Source organism: Taudactylus pleione, unplaced genomic scaffold (genome assembly GCF_031769625.1).
Source record: "Taudactylus pleione unplaced genomic scaffold, aTauple2 ptg000106l, whole genome shotgun sequence".
Classification (NCBI taxonomy): Eukaryota; Metazoa; Chordata; class Amphibia; order Anura; family Myobatrachidae; genus Taudactylus; species Taudactylus pleione.
The window spans coordinates 1,874,668-1,900,874 of record NW_028284508.1 but is presented as its reverse complement, the minus strand read 5'-3'; the positions used below and the strand labels follow the sequence as shown (position 1 = coordinate 1,900,874).

At 46.1% G+C, this 26,207-nt stretch overlaps 1 protein-coding gene across 1 annotated transcript in view; it reads right to left on the bottom strand.

Moving 5' to 3' along the window:
• EDC4 (enhancer of mRNA decapping 4) overlaps window positions 1-26,207 on the bottom strand; it is a 516,382-nt gene that overhangs the window by 228,589 nt on the left and 261,586 nt on the right. Inside the window, exons 15-17 of the mRNA XM_088470908.1 lie at window positions 25,963-26,132; window positions 3,292-3,377; window positions 917-1,070 (exon numbers count right to left, since the gene is read on the bottom strand). Coding sequence (XP_088327034.1) covers window positions 917-1,070; window positions 3,292-3,377; window positions 25,963-26,132 — 410 coding nt within the window. The remainder of the gene's footprint in view (window positions 1-916; window positions 1,071-3,291; window positions 3,378-25,962; window positions 26,133-26,207) is intronic.

The window sequence follows — 26,207 nt, the reverse complement described above, 5'->3', positions numbered from 1 at the left end:
AAAAGACTGCATCTCAGCACACACCACCGAAGTGCGTGTTGCTTACCTGCAACCTGTAGCATCCAGCTACAGTTTAGGAATCCGACGGGGTCCCTGCTAGCCAAGACCCCTGAGGCCCAGCGAGAGGCACGCATCAGTATCGGCTTCTCAGCACCAGCGGGGTGATGATGCAGCCGTTCGAACTTCCACTGGACTGTTCACACTGACAGGGCTATTCGCAACAGCCTCACTGCAATACAGTGACCCGACTCCGGTCAGGCACCAAACGAAGCTGAGGAGCCTCCGGCCCGGGGGCGGGGTATAGAGGGAGGCCCCGTTGAATCCTGGGAGAAAAAATGTAACTGCATGGTGCCCCATCCTTAGTCATCACCTATACCCCAAGGTTTCCTGTGTACTTCCTATGGACCCTGAAGAAGAAATGTGTCTTAATCGCATTTGCATGAGACAAACAGCTTTGGAAGACTCTACTGATTAATTTGATATGCAACACTTGTGTATCTGTGTGCTACTGAGTCTGCATCTGCATAGGAAGTGGTATAATGCAGAGCCTGCTGCTTTTATCACGCATTTGTGCTTCGTATACAAACTCAGACGCACACATATATAGAAGTGTTGCAGATCAAATTAATCAGAGCAGTCTTCTGAAGCGCTTTGTCACATCAGAATGCGACAAAATACACTTCCAGGCAAAAAAGATGCTCAGCACAAGCCAAGTCACATGGGACCTGGAGGCTCACTCACGCCAGGTGGCTTGCGCCACATGGCGTATTGATGCTAGGTCTAAGAGGACATATCTATATCATTAAAAAATAAGAAAGAAGTTTTAAACTTAATTAAAAAAAATTATCCTGTGAACCTTTGGTGATTGTGCCATGTGTTAAGTCAATAAAACAATTGAAAAAAAAATCATATTTACCTGTACAACTGGTTTAGGCATGAGTTTCTCAGTTAGTCCTGGGATAAGTACAGTAGATGTTCGTGAATTAGAGTGAAAGCTTCCACTGTTCATAGAGCTACTTAAAGTAATGCTGGTTTCCAGCTGTGAACTTGCTGCAATTTCCTCTGGAGTTCTGCAAGATCAAGCAGAATACAAAAGGATGCCTTGATATACTATATATTGATATACTATTGTACATTATTATTTATTAAGTTCCAACATTTTATTCAGTGTCGTACAGTAGTAATAACAGAGCAAACATTCATTGAGAACAATGCAGAAACAACTTACAACTAAAAAGGTTAGGGTGCTGTCTTTTGGATCCTACTACCTAAAAGGCCATGGATTTTATTTATCACAGACAGAAAGCCCTAAAACTGGAGATTTTTTGCAGGATGTATGTCTTTTGACAAGGACTGGAGTCGGTAAGCCAAATCCTCTATTAGTAAGTAATAGGAATCAGCATCACTATTTACCAAAGCCCACCACCTGGAGACGACTATTGTAGGCGGAAGACATCACTGGTGAGATCTGAAATGCTTCACCATGTAAAAGGGCCCCTGAGTCATTTGGTCCGGCCCTCTGAGCTTTTTTCTGCTATCCTCATCTGGCTAGCAGGGTGCCCAGAATAGCACCATGCAGCCAGAATCTATGCAGCAGTGCCGCCTGTAGCGTCCCTAGAATGCTTCAGATGGTCACACCGCTGCCCTTACAGCTCCCCGAAGCATCCTCCGGATATTGCTGTAAGCACCGGTAATTGTTACCCCCACCACTTGATACATCATACAGAGAGGGTCTGCACCAGGCCCGCAAATAATGTTATATATATCAAAATGGCCCTCGGCAACAAAAAAGTTCCCCGCCCTTGATGTAAAGTATACGGGAAGGCTACTTCAAAAAAATGCTTTATTAAAATAAAGCATTTTTTCACTTTTAGGGATAGTGGTGGTGAGTTTACATATTTTTGTTACTTCTTTTTAAAAAAAAAACAAAAAACATGCAGCTTTATTTTTTATTGAATATGGAACTAGAAGCTCAAGCATTGGGGTGCCAGTAAGCCGCCCAGTGTCACCGTTCAACTGAGAATCACTCAGCTGCCGCTGACCTTTTTTTTTTTTGTCATAAGTATCTGAAATATTTTATATGGCTGTATTTTGAAGGGGTCTTTCATAAATAGACCACTTCAAGGAAAGATGCAATGTAAAAGACACAAGTGCATGTCTTAAAACAATGACTCGTGCAGTGAACAAAAAAAAGTACCATTCACTTTGACATGCAAGATAGGAAAAATGAAAAAAAAAAAATAATGATTGCTGAAAAAGTAAACTCAGAAGAAACTATAAAACTGGTTCCAGTCACTATGATACAAACTAGCACGTGGTTGTTCTCATGAATGTTGAAAACAGCAGTTTACACACTAATGCTTGGTATACACTAAAACGTAGCTTCAATTGGAAAGCTATACACTTAATAATCGGCCGCTCAATATGTCTAGGCTGATATCACAACTGGGTGGGCCTTTAAATTTGCATGCCCAGTTGAGATTGTCAGTGTCAGCAGGCCCCTGCAGCAAGTGTATGGTAAATCGGTGGGTCACCCATACACACATGCAGGTGCACCGATATATCGGTATCAGCTGTGCTAGAGGGCCGACCTGATATGTCTGTGAACAACGTCGTCGACTGCAGAACAGCCTTCATCCTAAAGAGAAGTGAATTCAAATACAAATCAGAAGCTTTATAGAAGTGGAGGAGGCAGAAATACATTTTCGAAAAAAATATATATAATTAACTCCATGTTGTACAAAACAAACCCAAACAAAACAAAATCCCATAGAAAATCTTCTACCTCCAGTTTAATAACAAACAGAAGGTGGTAAATTAAGGTGCCTACACACTTAGCGATTTTTTACACGAACTGGCCGATTTCGACGCATCGGAACGACAGATTGTGTAAAAAATGCCCAAATTGTGAGTACCCACTCATGATCACAATGCCATGCACGTCCCCGCTGGTCGCACATCGCATCGTCAGATCTGCCGTGCTGTAGGGCAGATCTGGCAATCTGGGACACAATGCACTGTAAAAAGTCACGGATGCACGATAGATGGTTTGGAGATGGACCAAATTGTGTGCAGAACTGCTGTGGAGGAGTTTCAAGGGAAATCGTACACTATGTCGGATCGTGTGCAGATCGGTAAGTGTGTAGGCACCTTTAGCGGTAAAGTAGTGGTATTTATGCTTTCCTATATCAATCTTCTTTGGTGTTTGTTTCAATAAGTATGTAATCAAATTACAAATGTAAACACACATTAGAACAGACTTCAAAGACAATGAAAGCATTTGTGCATTACCTGGAAACACTTGCATCTATTGAGGCACTGGTTATAGGTGTGACAGAGGTTAGTGAGCTAAGACTGGATCCAGGAGACAAAACAATCTGTGATGAAATGTAAAATAATTAATGAAATATGTAATCACACAAAACACTAGCTTCAGAACTTTCCAAACAGTATATTTTAATAAATCTTATTAACTGAAAATAGTGTTACAGATAAAGAAAACCTCTAAAGAACAATAAGCAACCAAATGGTTAATAAGTGACTCGGTTATTATGTTCTTGAAACTATAAAATCCAGGGCTATTGATGGAGCATTGAGTTTAAAGATGACCACATATTTAATAGATTATCTTTCCAACCAACCAGCTAGTTTGCTGGTGGGAACAAATATCTGGTCAATTTGGAAGCAAACGATAATCGTCACACAAGTGGTTAAATCTGTTTGATTTAATCAACTTGTCTGAAAAACCGATATTGTCCGTTTCCCAACTTTTGTTGGGAGCCAATAGTTAGGATTAAGGTTTGTTCCACAATAAATTTTAGGCAAGGATAGACAAATTCCCGGAACGTAGAAGTCCAGAGGTTCCAAAATTCGGTCCTTAAGGTACCCTAGCAGTCCAAGTTTTAAGGCTAACCATGCTTGGGCACAGGTGACTTAATTAGTACCTCAGTCTTTTGATTTAACCATCTGTGCTCAACCATGGATATCCTTAAAACCTGGACCGTTAGGGTCCAGGTTTTAAGGATATCTATGGTTTCAAGTCAGGACTTTGACAAGGCCACTGCAAAACCCTAATTTATTCTTCCTCCATAGGGGACACAGGCTCTACGCTGGTCACAGGTTGGTGGCATGGAGTCCGGGCACCACACAGTTAACTCTGTTAGTAACAGCCCAGGCTCCCCCTATAACCCACCCCCCCCCCCCTTCCCAAACCACAGGCAATTCAATTTTTTTGTTGGTGTCTGGTCAGGCACACACAGCTTACAGCTCAGGTGATTTCTTTATTTCTTTAATTTTATTAACTTTTTTTTACTGAGTATGCAGCTCTAGGCGTCCTAGAGTATGCTCATGCTGCTGCTCCATCACCCCATGCCCGGTTGCCATGGCGCTGGCGAATGGGTTAGTGTCTTCGGCCGGAACAGGGAGCTTGAAGCCGCAGCCGATGCAGCATGGGGAAGCTAAGAGAGACTCCCTGCTTGCAGGCAGTCACGTGATCGTGGCTTCTTACCTCTGCATCCCCACTAGATCACCAGGGTGCTGTACAGATCTGGCGGCCGTTTGCCCTGGGGTCCATGCAAGAATGGGGAGGTAGGCTCTACCCGCTGACTCGGAAAGGCATCTATCATCCCTGTAAGCAGTTTGCATTCCTAGAGTACAAAATTGGGGATCCGGATTTGGCCCATCTTGCTTTGACAGGGTGGTTCTTGAGACATCAGTCTTGAGAGCTAAGGGGTTCCCCAGGTCAGTCATTAACACTATGCTCAATGCACGTAAACCCTCTTCTGCTAGAATTTACTATCGGGTTTGGAGGACTTACTTTGACTGGTGTTCGGTTAGGAATCTTAACCCCAGGTCATTCCCACTCGCTCTCTTTTTGCATGGCAGGCCTGGATTTGTGCAGGAAAGTGCAGGTTTCAGCTCTTTCGGTTCTTTTTCAGAGACAGATTGAGCTATTGCCTGATGTTGCGACCTCTCTTCAAGGTGTCCTCCACGTACAACACCCGTTTGTAAATCCAGTGGCTCCTTGGAATTTGTTTCTGGTTCTTAGGGCCTTTTAGTCTTCACCTTTTGAGCAATTGGAAACAGTGGGCATTTGTTGGCTTACCTGGAAGACTGTCTTCCTTCTGCCCAGTGGGTGTCGGAATTGAGCGCATTTTGTCCTGTCGCTCTCCGTTGCTGATCTTTCACCAGGCCAGAGCTATCCTACAAACGCGACTAGGTTACTTTCCCAAGGCTACTTATCAGAAAATATAAATAATCACCTGCCCTTCACAGCGAAGGAAGGCTGCTTGTACCGGAGTGATAAACACCAAATCACAAAGACAAATATAGCAAGAAATAGAAGGTCGAAGCGCTCTACCTCAAAAAGGTACAACGAAATCCAAATTTAATGGGTTAGTATCAATTCTGGTAAACCCCAGATACTTGTACACAATATATGATAATAAAAAATTGTTTTTTATTGTATTCCAGTCAATATATTTGAAGAAGAAAATTTCCTCTAGATAATCTTGACTACGAAGATTCAAACTATAATCCCAAATGAGAAGTCATAATAGTAGTCCAATCCTGAATCCTCCAGTATAATCAAACTTTTTCAACACTACGTGTCCCTTCATTGTCTTATTTACTCCTTGTGAATATCTAATAAAAAACATAAGGGGAACAACAGTGTAAAACAGTAAAAAAAAACATTTATTTCAACTAAAAACACGTAACAAATGGCTACATACCATATCAGTCCTTTTTTGGAAAATGGTACAATATAATGCATATTGGGGAAATTTACATTAGCTCCCCCTACTGAGCTGTACCTTCCCTCCTCAGAGAATATGGTTGTTACTAGGTGGAGCAATTGGTAGCAGCAACAACCATATCCTTTGATTAGAGAAGGTACAGCTCAGTAGGGGGAGCTAATGTAAATTCCCCCTCCTTGCATTATATTGCGCCTTTTCCAAAAAAAAGACTGATATGGCATGCAGCCATTTGTTAAGTGTTTTTATATGAAATAAATGTACTGTTTCACACTATGGATGTGTTCCCCTTATGTTTTTTATGATACCTTCACGAGTAGTAAATAAGACATTGAAGGGACATGTAGTGTTGAATAAAAAATAAGAGTTATGGTATAACATTGTAAAAATTACTGGAACTGTGTGGATCTGTTAAATTGGAGACACCCTGCAGCAGTAAAGGAGGTATGCCAAAGCTCAAAAACACAGGAACATTATAAAGAAAATACTGCGCTGGTGTGTGTCTGTCAGAAAATCTCAATCGATTTGGTCAATATATAATCACATATAAATTTCTTAAAAATAGACACAAATACATACATATAACACTATACAATGACAATAATAAACCTCAAAATGCCTAATCTGTGGAAGGCTGATATATTTACACTAGTAATGTGTACCATATGTATGTCCAATAGAGGTAATAAAGTGTTGAAAAAAAAAATAAGAGTTATGGTATAACATACTTCAGTTAACGCTTTTTCTGTAAGGTCCATAGGGTCCACAGGATCTACCTAGGGGGTATGTAGTTGGAGTGACCCATTGCACCAAACCGCTTCAGCTTAAAGCTCCCAGCATGCATTGGTCCTCCTCCCTATATACCCTGCCCCCAACCACAGGCAAACAGTTTGTAAACCAGCCTAACAGCAAGAGAGAGAAAGTGGAGAAGGTAGTACAATGTAAGAAACACTAAAAATACGAAGAGGGAATAAGTGATATAAAAAGGCAAAAAACAGATCCCAACTGAGGTCAGATGCATCAGGGTGGGTGCCCTGTGGACCCTATGGACCTCGAAGAAAGCGTTAATTGAGGTATGTTAGATCATAAATCTTATTTTCTTCTTCAAGGTCCATAGGATCTACTTTGGGGATGTCCTAAAGCAGTTCCCTTAAGGGTGGGGACGCTCCTGCGCAGAGAGGAGAATCCACCTCCCAAAGGAAGCATCCTGGGAGGCAAGAGTATCAAAAGCATAGAATTTGATAAAGGTATGGACAGAAGACCAAGTGGCTGCCTTACACATGGCTGCCGGACTTAGTGTGCCTCACTGATGGTTGATGTAGGCCACTGCGGTCACGTTGTCGGACTGAACCTGGACAAGCCGGCCATGAAGGAGGTCCTGCACCAGAATGAGCTCTCTGTGCGCTGCACTAAGCTCAAAGATATTTATTGGTAGGTGACTTTCTTGAACCGTCCACCTTCCCTGAAAAGTGAGATGACCTGTCACCGCTCCCCATCCTCGCAGACCTGCATCCGTGGTGAGTACCACCAAATCTGGGATCCATAACAGACGACCCTTGTTTAAATGAGTCGTCTCCAGCCACCAAGCAAGGGAAATGAGAACCTCTGGCATAATGCGGGTCATCTGAGACTTTATCCAACGATACTGACCATCCCAATGAGACAGAATCCATTGCTGCAGGGACCTGGAGTGGAACTGGGCATAAGTAACCATGTCGAATGTGGATACCATGGAGTCTGTCACCTGCATTGCCAAGTGAAACGACACGCTTTGCTTGCAGAGTAGACTGTGCACACGAGACTGTAGCGCCGCAATCTTGAACTCTGGTAGAAGAATTCTCGGGCTCAGAGAGTCCAGCAGCAGCCCCAAGTGCACCATCTGCTGAGTTGGAGAATGAGAAGACACTTTCCAATTGATTATCCAGCCGTGTTCTTGTAAGCAGACAATGGTCATCTGAAGATGACATTGTGCTGATATCAGGTGGTCGTCCAAATATGGCAGTATCCTGACTCCCTGTTGTCTGAGATGAGCCGTCATGACTGCCATTATCTTGGTAAATACCAGAGGGTCTGTGGCTAGACCGAAGGGTAGAGCCTGAAATTGGTAATCTTTCTGATCTACCACCAATTTCAGAAAACCTTGGTGGGATCGTGCAATCGGAACATGCAGAAATGCATCCTCTATGTCCAGGGAGACCATGAAATCTCCAGCCTCCATTGCCAGCATCATTGACTGCAGGTTCTCCATATGGAATTTGGGCACCTGGATGAACCTGTTGAGAGACTTCAGATTCAGGATAGGGCGCTGCGAACCATTTGGTTTCTGGATTAAAAACCAAAATTTGAATAACAACCCCTTCCCTGTTGCCTAACAGGAACGGGGAATAGGACTCCTGACTTCAGGAGGGCCACAATAGACTCCTGTTAGGCCAAAGCCCTGACCGGGGCTGAAGGAACGGTTGTACCACCAAACCTCTGAGGGCGATGCCTCAGGAACGTGATGGCGTAACCATGAGAGACCACCTCTCAAACCCAGGCATCCGGTAGTTGCCTGATGCTAGGCCTGAGAAACCTGTAGAAGTCGACCTCCAAACCCTGAGACCGCCGAGGTGGAGGCCCATCCCATCAGACAGTAGGCTTACTGTCTGGCTTGGACGCAGGACGTCTGGTTGACCAAGATTTCATGGCCTGCGGTTTCTTGTGGATGACCTTGTCTAGTGGAAGACTGTCCCTTTGCACTACCCTGTGGGCGAAGAACCGAGTTGACGACTGCCTAAATTTAGGGGAGTCATAGATGGCAATTCAGCAGACTTAGGTGTTGCCAGAGAAGTCATTATGTTAGTGGTTCCCAAACTGTGCGCCGCGACACACTGGGTTGCCTCAGGATACTTGCAGGAGTGCCTCAGGTTGGTGGTCCAGCACCAAATCAAATTCTTTATGGTCAATGTAATTTAAATGTGTACAAAAAATAAGCACAAACCTGTCCATTACTATATAACCAAACCTAAGGATGACATGTAAGCACAAATTTAATTCACTGTAATACTTCACTGAATTTTTTTCTGAATTTCTCAACAAACTTTTGGCTTAGGGGTGCCGTGAAAACAAGGCTGATGCACTAGGGCACCGTGATTCAAAAAAGTTTGGGAACCACTGCATTATGTCATTCAGCTCTGGTCCAAACAGTACCTTCCCCACAAAAGACAAAGATTCCAGAGCCTTCTTGGACCCTGCATCCGCCTTCCAGGTTTTTAGCTAAAGGGTTCTTCGAGCTGCAACCGAAGTTGCCGAGACCCTAGAAGCCAAGATACCTGCGTCAATGACCGCTTCCCCCATATACACATATGCTTCTCGCTTCTGACAGAGAAAAGACCACTGTTCTCTGGTAGCATCAGGCATACTATCTTCCAGAGACGTCGTCCATTCTTCCATAGCTTTGGCTACCAAGGCTACAGCCATAGCTGGTCTGGTAATAGCGCCAGTTAATAAAAACACTGTTTTCAAATAGTTACCAAGTTTTCCATCTGCAACCTCTTTTAAAGAGGACGCTGCAGGAATGGGTAACGTAGCGCTCCTGATCAATATTGCAACATGAGCATCTATTGTTGGAGGTACTTCCTATTTGTTACATTCATCAATTGCAAATGCGTATCGCGAGGTTATAATCCTTGTAGCATGGAAATTCTTAGTAGGAGTACACCATGCTTCAGACATGAGCTTCGTCAATTGCTCAGACTGAGGGAAATCCTTAGCCACCTTCTGACGCCTAATGACCAGAGTCTGAGATGTCGGCGGAACCTCCTCTTCCTCTATACTGAGGACAGATCTAACCGCTCTCACCAGAGAAGGGTTATCCACAAAGGATTGATGGTCTTCTTCCACTGAGTAAGACCCAGAGGATCAGAGTGTGATGAGGAGGCTGAGTCAGACTCCTGAGGCAACTGACTGAAGAGAACCTCTCTTATGCCCCTGCTTTACCGCCACTGGTCTATCTGCCTGCTGAGGGGCTATAGACGGCGGCATACTCTGACTAGAGTGAGCAGAAGAATTAAACTAACAGGGATTCATGGAAGGATTCAAATGCTGTGAACACCCCATAGAATGAGGCACCATAGCAGGAGCCTGCGATCCTGCGGCCTTGTCCACTAAGTTTGACAAAACCTGAGACAAGAGGCCACCCAGGGTGGTTCTAGTGCTGGTGCACAAGATACTGTAGAACAGGTCGCTGTTTACAATACACTACACAACCCATACTGTATAAACAAACGCCAATTGCGAGTGTCTCGCACACAAGGTGGTCAGAAATAGCAAACCAGATGCGGGAATCCGTAACCGGAAGTTGCGTCTGGGTTGGGGAAGGAGCGGCCGGGGACCGCCTATCTCCCCTTAGCTGCGATTTTGACAGCACAGTTACGCTGGCCTCACAGTAGTAGACGCTAACTAGTGCGCTTCTAGTACCCGTTCCCGGTGAAAGACGATATGGCCCAGCCGCCTTAGTGAGGACACTTTCCACGAGGCCTTCACCCACAGCCGCCGCCGATGCATCTCATACACCAGAGGCCAGGACTGCAGCGCCCGAATCCCCGACAACGAGGAATCGCTTACCTGCCATCACCGTGTATTTGATCGCAGTCCGGACCCCAGAGATGCCGCTAAGCCTCACAGAGGTCCGCCAAAATCCTTAAGGCATATAGGGGTACTGGCACTTCGTGCCCAAAGGAATCATCCTGAGAGGCAAAGGAATCCAATGCATAGAATATTAGAAAGGTCTGGACACAAGACCACGTGGCCACCTTGCAAGGCAGAACAGCCGAGGCGCCACAGCGAGCCGCCCACGAGGGGCCCTCAGCCCGAGTAGAATAAGCATCAACAGAAAAATAAAGGCCTTCCTATGTGTAGGCCCCTGATATAGTCAGCCAAAGCCATCCAGCCGATGTCTGTTTATTGGCCGGCCATCCTTTCCTGTGAAATCCATAGACCACAAATAAGGAGCCCGATTTCCTAAAGGAACTTGAATGGACCACGTAAATCCTGAGAGGTCGGACCACAGTCAGTCAATGAAGCCACCCCAGCTGAATAATACGGAACTTAAAAACCACTTTAGGAAGAAACACAGGGCAAGTGCGACTCACAACCCTGTCTTGGTGAAATATCCAGAAGAGGAAGCCACATGAGAACGCTCCTAATTCCAACACTCTCCTGGTAGATGCAAACGCCATAAGAAAGAGAGTCTAAGCCATAAACCATGTAAAGGCTATCAAAACTAGTGGTTCAAATGGAGGCCCCAGGAGGGCACGAAGAACCACTGCCAAAATCCCAAGGAGCCCCTAGGGGAGATGAAGGGAGGTAGAATCCAGAAAACACCCTGAAGGAGGGTCTGGATACCCGAGAGTGGAGCAATTCCACATCCGAACCATCCTGACAGTGCAGAGACCCGCACTTTCAGGGAGGCCAGTCGGAGGGCTAGACCCAAGCCAGCTGGAAGGAATGCCAGCATCTTCTGGAAATCCTAAGCACCTGAGGATCCTAGCTACAGGTACGATACCTTAAGAATTATGTATGCCACATTCAGTGGTAGATTCCAGCAAAAGCTGGCCTACGCGCTCTAAATATCCCAATGACAGAGCCAGAGAAGCCTTAGGAAAACAGTAGGGATGCAGTCAAAGACAAACGATCCATGTCCAGGGAAAGGCAAGGACCCTGAGACAACAGGTCCGGATATTGAAGTAGCAGGAACGGAGTGTCGATGGAGAGACTCTGAAAATCTAAGTTCCAGTGATGTCTGGGTCAATCTGGAGCCACTAGCAGGACATTACCTCCGTCTCGACTGAACTTCCGAAGAACTCGAGGAAGAAGGGAGACCGGAGGAAACAGGTACACAAATTGGAAGGTCCACTTCACTGACAACGCATCACCAAAGGTTGCTTAAGTACCTCTACCGGTGGACCCTAACACCAGCAGTATGTGATAGAGTCAGGAGGCCATGATGACCATCTCTGGGAGATTCCCTCTACTCACTAGGAGTTGAAACCTCTCTTGGAGAAGAGACCAGTTCCTGGGCTGCACGTCGTGATGGCTGAGGAAGTCCGCTTCCCAATGGAGAACTCCCGGAATGAACACTGCAGAGATGGCCAGGAGGAAACCCTCAGCCGTCAGAATGTTTGACACATCCGTCATTGCTGCCAAACTACGAGTGTCTCCTAGATGTAAGCCACTGTTGTGACATTGTCGGACTGAACCTTTACAGGTTTACCGGGAAGTATGTGTTCGGCCAGAGCGAGGGCCCAAGACAGCTTGAAGTTCCAATAAGTCGATTGGCAGGGCGGAATCGACAGACGTCTAAATGCCACCAAAGGAGTGCGGACCGGTCACTGCGCCCCAGAGACTGGTGTCCGTTGTAAGGATTACCCTAAATGAGATGGCCATAGCCACCCAGATAGAGACAGACGCACCTACTGAGAGAGCAACATCGCCTGAACAGTGATCCAATGGGGAAACCCGTTCCATCTGGAGAGAATCAGTTTTTGCAAAGGCCTGGAATGGAACTGAGCATATTCCTCCATCCTTCCGAAGGTAGATTCCAGAACCCGCATTACAGAGTGTAATGACACTTGTCGACTGTGGAGACATCCGCATACTCGTAGTTGAAGAGTGGAGTTCTTGTCTGACGTCAGAAGGATTCTCCGATTTTGAGAATCCAGCAGGGCTCCCAGATGAATCATACTCTGTGAGGGATTCAGAGAGGACTTTTTCTCAGCTGATTAACCATCTGTGCTTGTGAAAGAAAGCAATGGTTAACTGGAAATGGCCTTAAAGTACCTTGATGATCCTGCTAAGAGCAGGAGGTTGTCCGGATAGAGGAGCATTCGGATACCCTGAACAGGTGGGCTATCAAAAATAAGCCAAAAATCTGGTAAACCCCGGTGGTGCTGTGGACAGTCCAAAGGACAGAGCTCGAAAATAAAAAGTGTTGCTGTGGCACAGCAAACCTGAGCGAACGCTGATGAGAGGTCTCTATAGGTACCTTTGGTACGCGTCCTGAATATACAGCGATACCATAAAGTCCCCAGGTTCCATAGCTCGGATGATGGAGCTCCCTCCTGAACCTAGCACCTTTAGGAATTGTTTCAGGGATATGAGATAGAAGATAGGCCAATGAGGACCATTCGGCATCTGCCCCAGAAAGAAAGTAGAATAACCAGTACCTCGCTGAGATAACGGGGCTGGCATAATTACCCCTGCTTACCGTAAGGACTGTATAGCTTTCTGGATTTGTAAGGCCTTGTTCGATCTGAAGAAGGGCCTGTGTAGCAAAACATGTAGGGAGGCCGTCTGAGCAATGAGAGGCCGTACCCGTGAGAGACATCAACTCTTACCCAAGCATCCGTGGTGACTTGACACCAGCACTGGCGAACTGAAAAAGTCGGTATCTCACTCTGGGATCACCCAAATGAAGACCTGACCCGTTAGGCCGAAGGTTTATCCTTAGGTTTATAAGCAGTGCGTCTGGATGTCCAGATCTGCTCGGTACCGGGTATGGCGGCCCTCGTGGAGGCAACCAGCCTAGGAAAAGACTGACCTTTAGGCTGTCCCTGATGACAAAAAGACTCAACAGATTTAGTCCGAGGCCTTGTAGTGGGAGTAGCTGAAGGTGGAAATTTGCTGAGTGATACTGCCAACGTTGCTACAATCTTGCCATGGTCAGGACAAAACAAGATCTCCCCAATATAGGGTATCCATTTTAAGGCCTATCTTGGAGTCCACCTCCGCCTTCCATGAGCACAGCCATAGGGTATGGCGGCGGAGGTGGTAGTCGCAGACGAAACTCTGAAGGTCATATATTGTTGTTACTCCAACATATGAAACTGCATTTTAAATGTGAGCTACAAAAGGCATCTGATCCCCAGAAGTTTTTGAGGGAAAAAGCTCTACAAATGCAGTAGCCCAGCACTCAATAGCATTAGCCACCCATACGATAGCCATGGTTGGACAGGCAACAGCCCCTGAAAGCGAGTATATTGATTTCAGGCACAGTTACCACCTGCGGATCCGTAGAATCCATCCGGGCAAGGAAGAGAGGCGTAGTAGCGCTCTTAATCAGACGAGTAACATGAGAATCCACCCCAGGAGGTGATTCCAATTACTGGCAATGACCCTCAGGGAATGGTAAACATGAGGCCAAACACTCTTGTGATACCTCTTATCTGGCAATTGTCAGACCCCCGCCATGTGATCTACCCACTGGTCAGAGAGGGGGAAAAACAACAGAAGACACTTTCATGCTTAAACTGAGGGTGATTTGATTTAGGTGCAGGTTCAACATCCTCTATAACTAGGACGGACATGACCGCCAGCACCAAAGCAGGGATAAAAAATACTTGATTTAGGTTCCCCATCGAGTGAAGGAGTCCGATACATCACCCAGTGCACCCTTGGCTGACAATCTGTGTTAGACAGCAGTGTAGACTGGGAAGCAACCACAGGGTGTTTATTACGCCATTTTGTGTTTCGGGTGGCTGTTGTGGTAATCCCTGCAAGGGAAATGACAAACTGTTGTGATACCTGAGGAAATTTGAAAAACCCTGGTAGGGAGCGGTAGTCTGTGTCGAAGGGGTAAACCGCAAGAACTGTGAGGTACCCTGAGAGGGAAGGGTAGTATGTTGAAGCAACCCCAAGTGGGTTACAACTATGGGGGCTGCCTAGGTGATCCGCAATGGAGGCCTCTTGCGAAACAAATCGCCCAAGGGGGATCATGTAAGGGGCTCGGCACCACATATATAGCACTTTCTGAGTCAAATCCTCCGTACTCACACCTGCAGGATAGCAAAAGTGGGTGCAGTATCGTGCTCTATTTCCTGGGCAGACATATCTGACTAACCACCATCGTGGAAATATCAAGCAGTGCTACACTGGTCTTGACTAACGCTAAGATTAGCTGCAGGGACCCATTATCCGCGTATGCAAAACACAGTTCCATCTAAAATATGGCAACGTGCTGCACGCAATAGTATGTGACAAATCTCACAAATATCGACAAGTATATACATGTGAGGTCTCAGAACCACCCTAAGTACAACCATCTTAGGGCAGATTGTAGAGAAAAGGGATAGATATAAACTGACAGGTGAGAGAATAAAGCACAGACAGTCAGCACTAGCATGAGTCACATACAACGCAGAAATATACATACAAAAACATTACATACAGTATAATATACTGCAAATATCACTACATTCAACTGCCCAGATTCAGTGTCTGGGAAGGCTATAGCGCTGTGTACACTGACCTAAATGGTGAGGAACGCAGGGGGACTGGACTCACAGTCATCCTAGGAGTTCTCTGCTGCACCATAAAGGAAATGGCAGCCTGGAGACCTCAGAGAAAGCTTGGCCCACGGAGGAAGCAGCTCAGGGACGCCAGACCATGCGCTGGAATGGGGCGCTGAGCTGAGTGGAGGAGCCGGTAGACAGGGAAGGCTGCCTCCCCTGGCTAGTAATTAACCCCCGTGACGCCGGTTCCTGCTGTCGGCACAACTCCCTGGTGGTCTAGCGGTCACATGGGTTATGCCTCCACATAGGGGGAGCCCGCCGCCGCTGCTAGCGCCTCCAGTCTGTCCCCAGAGACCGGAGGCAGGAGGCTGCAGAATACACACGCGGGTCACCGCTTGCGGTGACCCGCGATCTTACCTGTCCCTGTCGATCCGGTTGCAGCCTTGGGACACGTCCAGAGCCCGTCTAGTACAGACTCAGGGGTCCCGCCGCGAACCCCAGATCTGTACTGGTGTTGTGTCGCCGGCTGGGTGTAGGAGCGGCAGCTTGGACGTCCAATGGACAGTCTGATGCTGCCGATCTGAAGAGTTCCAAAATAAAATAAAAATGTATCAAACTCAAATAAATAAAAGCTTAGTGGCTGTTAATCAGCCCCCTGCGCATAAAGGTGACCCGACTCCAGCCGGGCACCAACTAAAACTGAGGTGCCTCTGGCTTGGGGGCGGGGTTATAGGAAGTGTGGACCCAGTGCATCCTTGGAGCTGAAAGCTTTAACTGCGTGGTGCCCGGATTTGGTACCCAACCTATACCCCCACCCCCCAAGGTCAACCCTGTGGGGTCCCCTAAGGACCCTGAAGTAGAAAGTTTGATTATACTGAAGGACTCAGGAATGTAGTACTATTTTGACTTTTCATTTGGGATTATCGTTTGAATCATCGCTGTCAAGATTATCTAGAGGAAATTTTCTTCCTCAAATTACGTCACTATAATATACAACTAATTTTTTATTATCATATATTGTGTATAGGTATCTGGGGTTTACCAGATTTGATTTTCACCCGTTAAAATTGGGTTTTGTTGTACCTTTTTGAGGTAGAGCGCTTGGACCTTCTATTTTTAGCTATAACTTTCCCAAGGTTGTTTCCAGGTTTCACATCAATCGAGAGATCTTGGTTCCTTCTTTCCAGGTTCCGGATTCTTCTCCGGGCCCTCCAATTTATGTGGATAGGACAAGACCTGCGTAGGACAGATGCTCTCATTGTTCTGTATGACTTTCGCAAATGGGGCTGGCCGGCTACTAAGCAGTCGCTGACCAGAAGGATCCGTTTGACTGTTCGCCGCGCTTATGCTGTGGCGGACTTTCTTGCACCATCTGTGGTGAGGGCTCTTTAAACCCGGACGGTGGGAACTTCGTGGGCAATTCAACATGGTGCTTCTGCGGAGCAGCGGTGTAAGGCGGCCATGTGGTCTTCTGCCAATATGTTCCTAAAGTTCTATTCCTTTGACACCTTTGAGAACCCTGATGCGGCTTTTGGGCGAAGGGTCCTGAGTGCAGTCTAAGAGCGTCCCCTCGCTTAGGGGATTAGCTTTGGGACATCCCAGCGTAGAGCCCCTATGGAGGAAGAAAAGGAGATTCATATGCTTACCTGTTAAATCCTTTTCTTCGATTCCATAGGGTGCTCCAACCCTGACTCACCTAGCTTGCAGGGCTTTGCTCTGCTTTCGATTCTCCTGTTCACTTTTCTTGTGTGTTTCGAACCTGAGTGCGTGCCGGTCTTCCGACTACTCCTCCTTGCACCTTGCCTTAGGCTTGTTAACAACTGAATTGCCTGAGGCTGGGGGTGCGGTATAGGGGGAGGGGGAAACTGGACTGTGACTAACACAGTTAACTGTGTGGTGCCCGAACTCCATCCCACCAACCTCTACCCAGCATAGAGCCTGTGTCCCCATGGAAACAAAGAAAAGGATTTAACAGGTAAGCTCATTAATCTCTTTTTTGTTTCTTTTGAGTCATTCAGAAGTGGACTTACTCTTCGTCATGTTCTGCTGCATAGCCCAACTGCACTTGACCTTCAGATCAAGGACCGATGACTGAACATTATCCCTCAGAATTATGGTAATTTGTCTACGTTCTGAAGCAGCAAAGCATCCATACACCATCACACAACCACCAAAATGTATGATGTTCATATTGTAAATGTAGTGTTAGCTTTACACCAGACATAACAGAACACCGGTCTTCCAAAAATTAAAATTTTCAATACATCAGTCCACAGAAAATTATCCCAAATAGCTTGGGGGTTATCAATGTTTTTTTTTGGCAAATATGAGACGAACATCTACAGACGTGTCCTAATACCTCTTTGTTGCAGTCAAGCTAATAAGTCCCTTTCGGTACGCCAGGTCCTGTGTGACTCTACTAGCGTTGGGCGTCTTTTTTTGCCTAAGATACATCTAAGTCCCAATGCAATGAGGCTAGGATGCACACTTGTATATCTGAGTGCGACTAAGTCTTTGAATCGGAATACTAAGTGCTACAAACTAGCGGTCACAGCTTTTTTCATTCCAAGTTTCTACATGGTGCATACAGACTCAGGTGCACACAGAGGGAAGCAAATCGGGAAGCCGACTGCCTAAATACCGGCAGCCGGCTTCACGACTGTCATATCCCGGCAAGGGTGAAATGCCGGGCGTCTAGATGCAGACGCCCGCATTTCCCCGACGCCGGGAGACTGGCGCCCAGCATCACGTTCGTAGTGATGCCGGGCGCCGCAAGCGGACAGCCGCGGGGGGGGAGGGTTAGGTTTAGGGCTCCCGGGGGGGACTTAGGGTTAGGCACCCCCCTGGGAGGGTTAGGCTAGGGGGAGGGAGGGTTAGGCACCCCCGGGGGGGACTTAGGGTTAGGCACCCCCCCCGAGGGACTTAGGTTTAGGCAGCGGGGAAGGGGGTGGTTAGGGTTAGGCACTTGGGGGGGAAGTTAGGGTTAGGCACCCCTAAGGAGGGTTAGGGTTAGGGGGGTTAGATTAGTCTAAACTTACCTATCCACGATCGGGATTTCCAGCGTTGTCGGGCTTCCGCTGCTTCGAACTCTGCTCCTGTCGGGCTGCCTCTGACGGGAATCGAACCGCCGGCCATGCGGCTGGCGGTATTTCAAACCCATTCCCACACAGATATACAAGTGTTTCATACTAAAATAGTCAACAGAGTTTGCTGGTGCGTCCTAGTCGCTTCACAACTTAAATGCACTTTCATTAAAAATATGCAAAAAAAATGCCCAACGCTAGCATAGTCTCACAGGACCTGGCGGCTCACTCACGCAGGCAAGTTGCACTGCAGGGCATATTGATGCTAGATGTATGAGAACACAGCTGTATGTTTCTCTTGGTTAGCAATGGTTTTCACCTTGCAACTCCCCCATGGATACAAATTTTGCCCAGTCTCTTTCTTATGGTGGAATCATTAATGCCGACATAACTGAGGTGAGCGAGGCCTACATTCCTTAGATGTTCATTTGGGTTCTTTCATGACTCCCTTGATGATTTGTCGATGTGTTCATGAAGGAATTTTGGTAGGCCAGACACTCCCAGGAAGTTCTACCATTGTTCCAAGTTTTCTCCATTTGGAGATAACAGCTCTCAATTTGGTTTGCTTGAGTCGCTGTAACAGGGTTTTACATGTGTTGGCTACACCCCCTGACCGTATGACATCAAGCCGTGGCCGCTAGTGACAGAAAGAAAAGCAGCACAGAAGAAGCATCTGTTCCAGGAACCCCGCTAGCCAGCTGCAGGGAACATGGGGCAGCGACGATGCCTCAAACAAAGCCCTGCGCTCTATGCTGCACACACCCTTAGTTACAGCCCTGGCCTTAGATATGGCTTTGTAATCATTTGCAGACTAATATACTACAAAAACTCTCTCATATCTTCTGGAATTATTTTATCGCGGCATACTGTTCTGCATGCTTTTAGTCAAATTGATATTGCTGAAAAAGTTCTATTTAAGTGATGTTTAGATTCAACATGGCTGCAGTAATCCTAATATAGTCTAATTGAACCCAATAATCAATGCAATTTGTTTCATTGTTTGAATTAGTAACTTAGAGGACTATTACTCTTTCACACAGGGCAATTAGTGTTAGATAACTTTTTTCTTTTAACAATAATAAAAAAATTTGTTTTTGTATAACATACCGCAGCATGCACTGGTCCTCCTCCCTATATACCCCGCCCTTACCCACAGGAACTCAGTTTGTAAACAAGCCTAATGGCAAAGAGGAGGAATGTGGAGAAGGTAGTACGTCACACACAAGAAACATTCAACATACGAAGAGGGAATCAGTGATACGAAAAAGCAAAAAAAAAAAACACAGATCCTAACTGAGACCAGGTGCGTTAGGGTGGGTGCCTTGTGGACCCTATGGACATCAAAGAAAGTTAACTGAGCTATGTTATACCATAAATCTTATTTTCGTCTTTAGGGTCCATAGGGTCCACAGGATCTACCTTGGGGAAAGCCTAAAGCAGTTCCCTTAAGGGTGGAGACGCTCCTAGGAAGCATCCTAAGAGGCAAAAGCATCAAATGCATAGAATTTGATAAAAGTATTGACAGAAGACCAAGTGGCTGCCTTGCACAGCTGTTTAGCCGAGGCATGAGGTCTAACCGCCCATGATGGTCCCACAGAGAGTATAATGTGCTATGTGCCTTGTTTGGGACAGGGAGATCAGCCTGTGTATACACCTAAGAAATAGTCATATGCAGCCAGCGAGCCAAAGTCTGTTTGTTGGCCGGCCTCATTTGTGAAACCCATATAACACAAAGAACAAATCTGGTTTCCCAAAAGAAACGGGAAACCACCTTTGGATGGTAACCCGCCTTAGGCCCTGATTCAGAGCCGGACGCTATTTGCGCTCGCTCGTCCAGAAAAAGGGGGTGGCTATTTAAACTAACCATTCGCTCTTTGCGGTCTGTTCACGCCTCTATATCTGAACGAGCGAACAAAACATGCGAACGTAATTTTGAAGAAAACGCCCCCTGGCCGCTCGCATCATACGTCATGTCCGCTATTTATTAGATTAATCGAGTACATCGGACGGCGTATGAACTGCACGCTATTCTTGTGGTTGGTTTTTCCTACCACAATCATGCGAGCAGTTCTGACTATAAAACAACCAAGTGACGTGGTCGATGACGCTGCTTTAGTAATTATGCACACCCATTAAACGCCCGTTTTGACCGTTTGGCACGTCTGCGTTCGGATCTCCACTCCCCGTTTTCAAGCACCTTCCCCTGTTACCACCCACAAACTCCTCAATCTGTCACTCAAAATAGCAGGCATTCGCTATTTAGCGAACACACGATTTTCGGCCGCACTGACTGACTGGTTCGCGCATGCGTATTAAAATCTGTACACATGCGCAGTTGTGCAAACATCGGTCGGAACGAACGAGCGGCCACTTACGAGTGGCTCTGAATCAGGCCCTTAGTACGGAGGACAGTCTTATTATGATGAAAAATCAAATATGGAGAGCGACATGACAGAGCTGCCAAGTCAGAAACTCTACGAACCAAGGAAATAGCGAGAAGGAAAACAGTCTTCGCTGTCAAACATCATAAGTCCACCGTATCCAAAGGTTCAAAGGGAGCAGTCTGCAATGCCCTGAGAACCAAAGCCAAATTCCACGGTGCTACTGGAGGGACAAATGGAGAACCCCCTGCAGGAATGTTCTAACATCCGGCAGGAATGTATTGGAACAAAAAACTGACAATAGAGGAACCTGAACTCTCAAGGTAGCCAGGCGAAGACCAAAGTCTAATCCCTACTGAAGAAAAGCAAGTATTCTTAAGACCTTGAAAATCTTAGGGTCATATTTTCTGAGAGAGCACCAAAGAAAAAAGGAATGCCAAATTCTGTGATAGATGCGGGTGGAAGCAGGCTTCCTTGTCCTCAGTATCGTCTGAATCATAGAGGCCGAAAAACCTTTGGCCTTCAAGACAGCAGACTCAAGAGCCATGCTGTCAAAGCCAGCCGAGGTAAATCCTGATATAGGCAGGGACCCTGCACTAGCAGATCCGGCTGTAGAGGCAGTGAAAGTGGACTGTCTATGGATAGACATGTCAGGTCGGAGAACCAATGTCTCCTGGGCCAGGCAGGGGCTATTCATATTATCCTGCCGCCTTCCTGCTTGAAATTTTTGATGACTCTAGGGAGGAGGGAGATTGGAGGAAACAGGTATGCCAACCTGAAGTCCAACTGCACCCCCAGAGCATCCACAAAGGCAGCTGAGGGGTCCCTTGTTCTGGACCCGTACCTGGGAACTTTGTGATTGTGACGTGATGCCATGAGGTCCAGATGAAGAGCCCATTCTCAGGAGTGTATGACCTGGCGACTTAGAAAATGCTCTTCCCAGTTGAGAACACCTGGGATGAATATTGCAGAGATTGCCAGAAGATGGCATTCTGCCCCCAGCTGAATATCCGCCACATCCTTCATGGCTGCCAGACTTCGTATGCCTCCCTGATGTTTGATGTATGCCACTGCTGTTGCTTTGTCGGACTGAACCTGGACAGGCCTGTCCTGTAGGAGGTCCTGCGCCAGTATGAGTGCTCTGTGCACTGCACGAAGCTCCAAGATATTTATTGGTAGGAGACTTTCCTGAACCATCCATCTTCCCTGAAAGGTGTGATGGCCTGTCACTGCTTCCCAACTTTGCAGGTTTGCATACGGGATGTAAAGTACCCAATTCGGGACCCATAACGGACGACCCTTGTTCAAATGAGTTGTCTCCAGCCACCAAGCGAGGGAGAGCCGAACCTCTGGCGAGATGCAGATCATCTGAGACTTTCTCAGATGATACTGACAATCCCAATGAGCCAGAATCCAATTCTGCAGGGACCTGGAGTGGAACTGGACATAAATCACCAAGTCGGAAATATGGATATCATGGAGCCCAGCACCTGCATTGGCAAGTTTACTGGCACTCTTTGCTTGCAGAGAAGACTGCATACACGAGACTGTAGCACCACAATCTTGTTTTCTGGTAGAAGAATCCTCTGTCCCAGTGAATCCAGCAGTGCCCCCAAGTGCTTTATCTGCCGAGTTGGAGAAAGAGAAGACTTTATCCAATTGATTAACCAGCTGTGCTCTTGTAAACAGACAATGGTCATATGCAGATGACATTGTAACATCTCCTGAGATTGTGCGATTATCAGGAGGTCATCCACATATGGCAGTATCCCGACTCCTTGTCGTCTGAGATGAGCAGTCATGACTGCCATTATCTTGGTAAATACCCGAGGGTCTGTGGCCAGCCAGAAGGGTAGAGCCTGAAATTGGTAATGTTGCTGATCTACCGCCAATCTTAAAAAGCCTTGATCGGATCATGGAGATACGCATGCTTTATGTCCAGGGAGACCATGAAATCTCCAGGCTCCATCACCAGCATAATTGATTGTAGGTTTTTCATACGGAATTTGGGCACATGGATGAATCTGTTGAGAGACTTCAGATTCAGGATAGGGCGATGCAACCAATTTGGTTTTTATTTGAAAAACAAATTTGAATAAACCACCTTCTCCATGTTGCGTCACAGGAACTAGGACTCCTGACTTCAGGAGGGCCCCAATAGCCTCTCGGTAGGCTGAAACCCTGATCAGGTTTGAAGAAAGGGTTGTACCAACAAACCTCTGAGGGGGATGCCTCAGGAACATGATGGCATAACCATGAGAGACTAGCTCTCGAACAAAGGCATCCGTATTTGTCTGGCACCAGGCCTGGGAGAACTGTAAAAATCAGCCTGCAATCCTGAGACCCCCCAGGGGGAGGCCCGCCCCCTCAGACAGTAGACTTACTATCTGGCTTGGAAGAAGGACATTTGTTTGACCAAGATTTCTTGGCCTGACGTGTCTTGCGGGTATGACTGTCTAGAAGAAAACTGACCATTTGCCCTACTCTGTGGGCAAAAGGACCGAGCTGCCGGCTGAGTATATTTAGGGGCAATTCAGACGACTTCGGTGTTGCCAGAGAAGTCATTATGTCATTCCGTTCTGGTCTAAACAGTACCTTCCCGGCAAAAGGCAAAGATCCCAGAGCCTTCTTGGACCCTGCATCCGCCTTCCAGGTTTTTAGCCAAAGGGATCTTCGAGCTGCAACCGAAGTTGCCGAGACCCTAGAAACCAAAATACCTGCGTCAATGACCGCTTCCCCCATATACACAGCTGCTTCTCGCATCTGACATAGAAAAAACTGCTGTTCTCTGGTAGCATCAAGCATAGTACCTTCCAGAGATGTTATCCATTCTTCCATAGCTTTAGCTACCCAGGCTACAGCCATAGCTGGTCTGGTAATAGCTCCAGATATGGAAAACTCATTTTAAAAAATTGTCAAGTTTCTACCGTAACCTCTTTTAAGAGGATGCTGCAGGAATGGGTAACGTAGCGCTCCTGATCAACCTTGTGACATGAGCATCTATCATTGGGTGAACTTCCATTTGTTACACTCACCAAGTGCAAATGGGTATCGAGAGGTTATATTCCTTGTAGCATGGAAATGCTTACTAGGAGTACTCCATGCTTAAGACTTAAGATTCGTCAGTTGTTCAGACTGAGGAAAATAATCCTTAGCCACCTTCTGACGCCTAAAGACCGGGGCATTGGCTGTCAGCTGAGCCTCCTCTTCCTCTATACTGAGGACAGATCTAACCGCTCTCACCAGAGAGGGGACAGCCACAAGGGACTGATGGTCTTCTTCCACTGAGTAAGACCCAGAACTCCGATTAACAGAGTCTGATGAGGAGGCCAAATCCTCATGAGGCAACAACTGATGGGAACCTCTCTTATGCTTTACCACCACTGGCCAATCTGTCTGCTGAAGAGCTACAGATGACTGCATACTCTGACTAGAGTGAGCAGTAGAATTACCCCAACAGGAATTCATGGGGGGCATACATATAGAAGGATGCAAATGCTGTTAACACCTCATAGAATGAGGAAATACCACAGCCGGAGGCAGCGCATCTGCGACTTTGTCCACTGAGACCACTAGGGCGGCTCTAGCACTGGTGCAGATGTACCAGACAGAACAGGTAGCTGTTTACAACAGTTACTACACAATCCATCCTGGTTAACATACTGCTCAGACAGGCCTGCCAAACAAGACATACATGATCTTAGTAATAGCGGTTCATCCTTACCTTTAGACATGACAAATGTATAAATGGTATAAGGTGTACAGTATAAATGCAATGTGACTCTTTATCAATGAAAATCTCCACACCCTTTTCATAGGGAAACAGTAACAGGTTTAACTGACAGTTTGGAAAACAAAAAGGCAGTACAGATTGAGTCTCCCATATCCAAATATTCAAAATACGGAATATTCCGAAATACAGATTATATTTAATATTTTTAGCATGACTGAGATAGTGAAACCTTTGCTTTTTGATGGTTTAATGTACACAAACTTTGCTTAAGGCACAAATTATTAAACATATTATATAAAATTACCTTCAGGCTGTGTATATCAGACGTATATGAAACATAAATGAATTTCATGTATGTACACAAACTTTGTTTGAGCCACAAAAATTTTTTAAATATTGTATAAAATTACATGCAGTCTGTGTGTATAATGTGTATATGAAACAAATGCATTCTGTGTTTAGATTTGGGTCCCATTCCCAAGATATTTCATTATGGTATGCAAATATTCCAAAATACAGAATATTCCGATATCCAAAATATCCCTGGTCCCAAGCATTGTAGATATGGGAGACTCAACCTGTACAAATACAGCAGCTAGCATTAAAGTCACATACAATGCATAAATGCGCACAATTGCTATTGCAAATCAACTCTGAATAAACTAACCAGCCCTGCAGGGGTAATGGTATGATATAGAGCGCTATATACCAGATCCAAAGGAGAGGTATACAGGGAGACAGACCAACCTCTGAGACCAACAGCTACAGCAGTACACACAAACGCTAAATGCAGGGGAGCGCCCATCTCCCCTAAGATGCTATTTTGACGGCACGAGTACGTTGGCCTCATAGTAGTAGTTGCTAACTAGTGCGCTCTAGTGCTTCTACTACCCATCCTCAGCGACAGACGATATGGCCCCGGCCACCTTCGTGAGGACACGTCACACGAGACCTTCACCCGCAGCTGCACCAGTTCATGTCCTACACCTTATGCCAGGATTGCCGCGCACGATTCCCAGTGAGGAATTGCTTACCTGTTATTTCCGTGCCTGACTGCAGTCTGGACCTCAGCAAAAGACGCTAGCTAAGCCACGCTGAGGCCCGCTAAAAACCTCAGGACATATAGCGGTACTGGTGTGTCGGTGGAGGTAGGAGTCATCGTTGCAGTACCTGCGTCATTAACTACGCCTGGTACTGCTATATTCAGCAGTTCAAGAACGAAGGTAAATCATAAAAGAAAAAAGCCTGGGACTGCCTAGGCAGTCCCACTGTATAACAGGTGCGTCTTGCCGCAAACCAAACTAGAAAACTGAATGCCTGTGGCTGAGGGCGGGGTATATAGGGAGGAGGACCAGTGCATGCTGGGAGCGTCAAAGCTGTTTGGTGCAATGGATTGTTCCAACTACATACCCAAGGTAGATCCTGTGGACCCTGAAGAAGAAAAAACTATTTTGTTTTTAGTTACAGTAGGCAGTCTTTGTCTTATATTCAATTTTGTTTGGTGGTCTAAAACAATTAAGTGTGACAATTATGCAGAAAGAGAAGAAAGCTGGAAGGGGAAAAAACTTTTTCAAGTCACTGTATGTACTGAATCCCACCTAAAGCACACTATTTATTGCCTGGAATGGCATTGTAACAAATACTTGGTATAAAAAAAAAATGGTAATACGATGATATCAGTACAATTAAATCATCAGCACAAGTAGCAGTACACAAATGTCAGATGAAGCTGTAATATGTTACCTGTTGAACTGAAGCACTAGGCATAATGAAAGCATCAGGAGTCATTAATTTAGGCTTAGAGTCTGTTGGCATCAAAAGGAAATCTGAGGTGGTTCTTAGAATATCAGACTGGGATCCACAAAGGGACTCCGTAGCTTCTGGGCTGATGTCTATTATGTGATCTGGAGTGTCTAGAAACATATTCAAGATTTGAAGGTCAAGAGACAATGTGCTGATTTATATAGTTAGGAACAAAAAATTATCAA